Consider the following 7,964-nt stretch of genomic DNA (forward strand, 5'->3'; position numbering starts at 1 on the left):
TGTGGATCAAAACTCTGTATTTCCGCTGTTTACCTTTTGTCATTGATGAACTAAACAAAAAGTTACAACAAATATCAATTAACTCACTTAACCCCAAAACCAAGACATCCTGGTAAATATGTACCGCGCACAGAACCAAAAATGAAGATACTTCGGTCAAACACTTACTCTGGGGTTCCTTGTTTTTTCAGTCAAAACCACATTTGACAGCAACAAATTTATCTTTTCAATTCTTATCCAATTTTGCTCCATTTTCATACAACTTTTTTTACAGAAAGGACCAAGACTTAATTTTCTTTCTTTCTTTTTGTAAGAGTTTTATAGTACTTACAACACAATAAGCTCACATAAGTTCCGAAGAACAGAAAAGTTACAAGAAAGTAACAAACATAAAAAAGAAGGAGAGGAGATAAGGACGATAGATGTTTAATATGAAAGAAGAAGTAAAGCACACCAGAGCAGCTACCAACCGGCCACATTTAATTTTCTGTATCTAAACTCCAGACCACGTCTACTCTAACTAGATCTAAACCAGATTTAACCTAAACCAGGACCTAGTTTTTTCAAAGTCTAGATTAATCTTGTAGGCTTACCATAGACAGTAAGAGCTAGATGTATATCTAGCTATCTATTCCTAGACCTCGATTATAATAGATACTCAATATAGCAGTCTGTAAGTACAAAATCCAGCATCAAAAATGCTAAAAAAAACCGCAACAAATGATTTTTTCCCTGAACCTCAAAATTGCCCTCTTTTTTTAAAAGTTCATTTTTAAAAATCGTACTCAGCCCCAAATACAGTTGAAATTGTCCAAGACTGTAATCTACTGTCAAGAAAAAAAGTGGCCATCTTAAGATATTCGGTCACCAAACACAATGCCATTATAATGTAAAGGGGAAACTCAAGGGGATGAATAGGAAATGGCCGTCAGTACAGGTGACTGTTTCATACTGATGGCTGTTAGAGCTGGTTTAACAGTACATTTATTCAAATGTACAGCAAAGGCGAAAAAAAAAAAAATCAGGTGGGGTTTTATTGCATCAAAAAATATATAAAACTAAAATGACTCTTCAAAAATTTCTAACAATGGCTTTTCTCGGGTGATTCGTTTCAACATCTGGGCCACTCTCAAATAAATTAACCTAAATGCTCTGGAAGGGTGACTTCTAAATCTTTTACAAGAAACGCGTGAAAAAAAAAAATACTTAGCTCTGAGCAATCTCTAAGTCGTCATACAATAATGTACAACATGGGGTACAACGTTCTACGGAGTTCACACTGCTATTCAATCTCCCTCTTATTTCATCAGCCGTCTTATTGTAATTCCTAATTGTCTTCACAACAAAGGGATGGAAAAATAAACCCAAAACACATCAGGGAAGAATAAGAATAAGAGTATTAAGAATAATAAGACGTATATCAGGGTACTAGACCCACATGAAAGGCCTACACAGAACATATTATAAAGGCATAACCCTCACAGACAACATATCAAGGCATAGGGCCGTATAAAAACATATCAGGAAAGAAGTCTCACGTATAACATACAAAGTCATAAGGCCAACATAAAGCATATAAGGGCCCCACTCAAAACCTCCCAGTACAAAGGAAAAACAAAAACTTAACACAGTAGGCTACATTCTTCACATATGATCAATACAACACCTAGAAAGACATATAAGCATTTATGTACTTGGTGTTTACTCACAAAATAGAATTTACATTTACAGCAACTAACAATCGGTCAAACAAAGCGGTTCGACAATCTGCTCCAAGCAGAAGTAAATATTTTACCAAAAAATTACTCAGCTGCTTTATAAAGGTAGCGCTAAAGAATTATTCCCCGAACTACTTACAGTGATGGTAATGGGATTGAGGAAGTTCAGACTTGTCTCACTAACAGATGTCTCATAGGAAGGCTGCCTGAAGACCGGCCCTAGGTCATTGAAATTCAGCACATTCACCATGACCTGGGCCTGTGGAGCAAATCAGGTAGGTTGGGGTACAAACCATGGAGGCAAAACAAGGCAGGAGAGGAGAGGAGACCGTACATGACTGAATAGGGGAGTGGCAGTCTTCATTCCAACATCCACTCCTTCAAAGGAGCACGTCATCTTTGTATGTTATCATTAGGGAAAAAACCCAAGGGCTTGCAGGTAGTTTTTGTTTTTTGTTTGTTTGAGTAAAGACAAGCACATCGACACAGTAATGGCGATTTTTTGCTGAGAAAAAGTTTTAAAAAGACAGACAGAAACAACAGAGGCAAAGTAAAGAAGTAGGACCAACCAGTGGCACCCTCTAACCACCCACTCTTGCAGGTAAGAGCTAAATCTAGAACAGTTTGAACACAAGTATGTACATTGACAACATTATAGTAATTAAGTGCCAGTTAGTTTGAGTAAAACAGAATCATATCAACATAATAGTGACCAGCTACAGCAGGGGGGGGGGGGGGGGGGGGGGGGGGGGAAATAAGATACATAACAAAAACAGAGGGAGAGAAAGCAAAGACCCACAAATGGTTCCCTGCAACCACCCACAAGCAGGGCAAAAATAGGATTGATAACAAACAAAAAAACAGAGAGAGAGAAAGAAAAAGACCCATCAAAGGTACCTTGCAACCACCCACATCTAGAGCTAAGAAAAACACAAGACAGAGGAAGGAGGAAAAAGGAAAAGGAGGAAGGAGGATAAGCTGGACAGGGGAGAACAGGAGAAAACGATATCAGGTGCGGAAAGCCCAGAGAGCATGGTCATGCAGTGCCACCCAAAATTGTTCACTGTTTTATTGCTTAAAGCACACACATACTGAAAACGGAAAAAACAGCAACAAGGTCCTTGCTGGCACTTAAATCATGGCTATTACTGTATTCATAGCACCACAAAACATCTACCATGCCATACCAAGATTCTTGTGCTTAATAGCATGTTCAGCGGTTGTAATTTGACCTGAACAATGCTTTTAAGGCAGACCTAAGCAAGAAAGGCACTCAAAGTCAGCTTGGCTGAACATTGATATCAACCAGATGGTACAATCTCAAATGTGAGCAACTAAGCATTGCCCGCCATAAGCAGTATAAAAAATAAACGCAGGCAGAGGACAAAACAGTACCTGGCTGGACTTGGGTATCTCTCCTTTGTCAGACGCATACACCAAGAAAACGTAAGACTGCTCGAGCTCATAATCAAGAGGAGCAACTAGATCTAGTTGTCCAGACACAGAATCAATTGAAAACCTGAAAGAAAGCACAAACTGTTATAGACTACCTTAACTTTCTCTGTGCTGCAAATGCATTACAACATCCAGAACTGAACAAACTTAAAGCCAGTTCAGAATAGAATTGTACCAAATTGTTCATGAACTCATCTTAACAGGCTTCAAAACCACGCTAAACAGAGATGAGGTTTCTAAAATTCTCAATTCTCCCCATAACAAATTATTCAAGCAAAAACAAAATAAATATGAAAACCACTCTGGGTTTCATTAGAAACTGGAGCCATAACACGTCCAGACAATCAGATATATCATACCTTTTATATTAAAATTATTACTCTTGACCTAAAACATTTTTTTTTGTATGCCAATATACACAGCCCTGGTAAAAATCATGTCATTTACTAAGATTGAAACAAATAGTTTCATAGAACAAGACAAATTGATAATAAAACACAACTAAGCAAAAAATATTTAGAGCAAATTTTGGAAATATGATCACCGTAACCCCTTCATATGAGCTCCAATACACCATACATCGAACATTGTGAACCAAGATGTCTTCTTTCCATATAATGTACATCCTAAAATGCACAATATGGGATTTTATAACGGTTCTACAATAGTGTTGAATAGAACTTTTCAGGAAAACTGATGAAACTAGTAAATTGTTAAATCAAAAAGGAACCGAAAAATGACTGAAACTGCTCAACGACCTGGGTAGCAAAAGCTGGGTGCAGTAAAAGTTTAAAGAAAAAACCGTTATGCCATGAAGGGGTTGAAAATAAAAATAAAACTGACATCATGTAGATGTTTAGCTTTTTCAAACGGGAATCCAACGTAAACAAAATTGAAAAATGCTGCCAATTCAATCTCAATGCTGAAAAAGACATTGATGTTTTGTGAATAAGTACTGTGAAAGAACAGATGGTAGGACAGCAAGTGAGGGGGGGGGGGGGGGGGGGGTCACCAATTCCAGAAATACCCCTCATTGACACCTCTTGAAAATGGCAGTCATCAATACTATTATATCAGATATCGACATGGAAAATGTTATATTGTTTATCCCTTCGCTGCTCTTCCTCACCAAGGTGGTAAAGGTAAATTCTGATACGGATTCCGTTACATTTTCCTCACTGGAACTGAAAACTAGACCACAGCTTATAGTCATGAATAAACTTTCACCATAGCCAGGCCTTCCACTGAGGAACTCCTGCGAGAGAACCAAGAACCCGGCTCGTTTTGGCTGGGCTGAACACTAGCGCTGCATTTTTTTCGTACAGGTATAAGAGGGGTTGAACATTGGTGCAGGATATTTTACTGTTCAGCAGCTGCAAGGTTGAACAGGAACGGGACAGGACCAAAACAAAGATATCACACTTTCCAGAGTCCAGGGCATAGGACCAAATTCACTATATCTCAGTCCAACATTTCAAAATAAATTTGGGCCACTCTTGGGTGATTTAGCGATAACCTTAAAAGCCATAACATTTCAGTCTGGAGCTAAAAGGAGTCGAGCAATCACAATGATAGTCAAAATTAAATAGGAAAAAATAGACAAAAGAAAAACAAAAAAATTATATGATGAGAGAAATGAAACCTTTCACACAGCAAGAAGCTCCTTTTGACTATGTGTTATAATTTCAAGAAGAGTAACAATATTGCCTGAATGCTGAGACAGACTATTTTTCTAAAACATGCCAATAGGTTGGGGCGAAAGGTTTGTGAGGACAAAAAAAAAAATCCCTTCATCCTGCTCCAAAAATTCCGTCTTACTTATCAGAGAATCCTCCTTCCAGTCTATATTCCACTTCACCATTCAAGCCAGAATCTTTGTCCGAGGCCTGTTCAAAAAAAATAATTTTAGAGTTTAGAAAGCACTCAGGGGGCAGGGTTTCTCTTTTTTTATTTTTTTTACACCTGAGAGAGAGCTAATTCTGCTTGAACTAGCTGGTTCCACTCAACATCACAATCAAAATACAGAAAGCTACTTTTACTTCTTTCGGTGGAATGGGCCACACGTTATGAGGATTAATAAAGAGCAAAAGATCCTTCAGGGTGTAATAAGTTACAAAAAAAACTAGTGTAACCCTGGACTGCATCTGACTGTCATAAGGGCACAAGGATTGAACATTCAAAGTTATAAAAACCTCGAAAGAAACATCAAAATGAGAGAAAATTGGGACATTGTATTTATGACCCCTAAAAAAATTAAAAAATTAAGAACCAAAATATATCTAAAATTTCAGTAACCCTCAGATTTAAACAAGTGTTGATTATAATGCTAAAGAAAATGAAGGACCCAAAAGCAAGACATAGCTTCAGATTACAACACATTAATAATAGCATCTCTCAGTTATGTTTCCGCAATTTATACAGCGCCAACAGTACTAAACTGAAAGTTTCTAACGACTATGAGTTAAAAATATAAGAACCATAGCCAAGAACAATAACAGATAGGCCTCCTCTGTAAAACATAGATACCAAGTGCCACTTTAAAGTGTAACACAAAAATTGGGTCACAGCTCAGCACTAGTAAATGATCCACATAAAATACACAAACAAAACTAATATAATACTTACAAACACTCTTAGTAGAGGATATGGAAAGGTGTTCACACTTTCACTGACATTTGCACCATATGAAACCGCATTTAATATAGGAGTGTTGTCATTGAGATCCACAAGATTGATGACAACCTTTGTGGTGCTCGAGAATAGCTCAGCGGTTTTAAGTTCTCTGGCTTCCAGCTGTCAGGAGAGAGGAGAAATAATGGGTTGTTGTTTTAGTAAGGTTTAACAGCGCTCGCAACAGCATAAGGTCATATGAGCGCCAAGGGGTGGATGTCAACAGAGAAGTCCAAACCGGGGAAGCAGGCTTACTCTCCTCACCTCTCTAGCCTCAACAGCACAAAGTCTGCTTCGATTATCAAGGCACAAAGTCTGCTTCGACTATCAATGCACCCCCTAAATAGTAGTTCACAAGAGAGTGACAAATATACAAAAGAAGTAGAGGGAAAATGAGGATAGTAAGGATAAGGAAAAAAAAAGCAGCAGTTCCCCCATGTTGTTCCGGCACAGTATGAGCGTGACATTGATAAATCAGCCCATTTACAATTGCACTGTGCATAAGAATATGTTAATATGTTAACTCTTTCCACGCGTATCTCCGATATATCGGCGCGAGTCCACACCCTTCACGGACGTATCGCCGATATATCGGGTGTGATAGGATGCTTTAGTATTGTTTCGTTTTAATACGATCCGTCATTTATAATTACTTTTTGTTGTTATTGAAAAACTCAGAAAGGATTTAGGAAACGAAATTATCTAATTTCACTTTGGGAAAGCCTGGATTTGGGGAAAAACAAGTGAATTAGTTCTTGCGGTCTTGCATCAATAAAACGATGTAATCGGACTCAGTATAAATATCCTAACTCAAACAAAAATTGGAATATAGCTTTCAAATAAAAAGCTGTGCATTCAGAAATTTATGGATTATGCTCGTGGCCTGTATATGATAAGATAGCTATGCTGGTTTGCTTTTACATGTTTGGTGAATGTAATTTTTTCAGTCAAAATGTACTTTTCACGTCACCGTCGCCATTTCTAACCCTTCTAATGCATATTTATGTTCAAAATTCATCCTTGTTTTATATTGGCATGTATTCCTCATTCAATCTCCTTCAAATTGATATTTCATATGTTACGCTTGGAATGATGGTTATATGCTTCTATGAAGTTATTTTGTACACCACCAGCATAGCCAAAGCGAGCCACAGATTAATTATGTCTAGACCCCCAAAAAACTACATCCCCAGAAGAGTTAATATCCCCCCTTTGGGAATGCACCAAAGAAACTTCAGTTATTGGTAATGCCATGCAAGGTTATAAAGTGAATGCATCTCTACACACAAAAAATATGTATACAATACAGCTGCACTTTTATAACTTTTCCAATGTCATTCATTTTCTTAGCTATAATAGGAACATATTTTTTAGACAAAAGGGATCAAAAGAAAAGTCATGGCTAATCTAAGCAAACACTTTTATGACAAACCAAAGGTATGAGGAAACGACACAAGAAATCTCAGATGCAAAGACGACACAGCTCTCAAATCATAAACACTAGGTGGTCTCTAAGCTCTGATTCTACCAGTAAAAGAACACAGTGAAATAGAGGGCTCGTGTTAAACGTAAAGAAAGCTAAGATCTTAGAAACCAAACAAGACGCAGGTTGGAACCTCACATCACCTTAAACAACAAAGAAATGGGAAACAAAAACCATTTTGAGCATCAAGGAGCCAGGCTTGAACAAAACATCAGCTCCACAAAAGAAATAACAAGAATACTAAAGATGACAATAGCAAAAAGTGAATGTAGTAACTCGACACTGAAAATTGTACAGGCGTGTATGTTTAAAAGAGCCTCTTGCGGATGCAAAAGAAGAACCATCAACAAAACAGATGGAAAAAAGAATCAACTATATTGACCTGAACTGCTACAGAAAGACGTTGCGTATTCCCTCCACCAGTAACATGAAAAACACAATAATCCTATAAATATGAGGGAGACAAATAAAAAAAACAATGGACTCTTGAGTACAATAAAATTAAAAAACAGAAATATTTCAACCACATAAGGAGACACAGAAGTCCAGAAAAAGAACATAACGATATAAGAATCAGGGGGGGTGAGAGAGAGAGAGAGAGAGAGAGAGAGAGAGAGAGAGAGAGAGAGAGAGAGAGA

At 37.5% G+C, this 7,964-nt stretch overlaps 1 protein-coding gene across 1 annotated transcript in view; it reads right to left on the reverse strand.

The window, feature by feature from the left end:
- Positions 1-7,964, reverse strand: part of LOC101856322 (protocadherin Fat 4) — a 59,626-nt gene that overhangs the window by 29,266 nt on the left and 22,396 nt on the right. Inside the window, exons 15-18 of the mRNA XM_013079240.2 lie at positions 5,799-5,966; positions 4,992-5,059; positions 3,114-3,237; positions 1,858-1,977 (exon numbers count right to left, since the gene is read on the reverse strand). Of these exons, the coding sequence (XP_012934694.1) occupies positions 1,858-1,977; positions 3,114-3,237; positions 4,992-5,059; positions 5,799-5,966 (480 nt within the window). The remainder of the gene's footprint in view (positions 1-1,857; positions 1,978-3,113; positions 3,238-4,991; positions 5,060-5,798; positions 5,967-7,964) is intronic.

Source organism: Aplysia californica, unplaced genomic scaffold (assembly GCF_000002075.1).
Source record: "Aplysia californica isolate F4 #8 unplaced genomic scaffold, AplCal3.0 scaffold00045, whole genome shotgun sequence".
In the NCBI taxonomy this organism is placed as follows: domain Eukaryota; kingdom Metazoa; phylum Mollusca; class Gastropoda; order Aplysiida; family Aplysiidae; genus Aplysia; species Aplysia californica.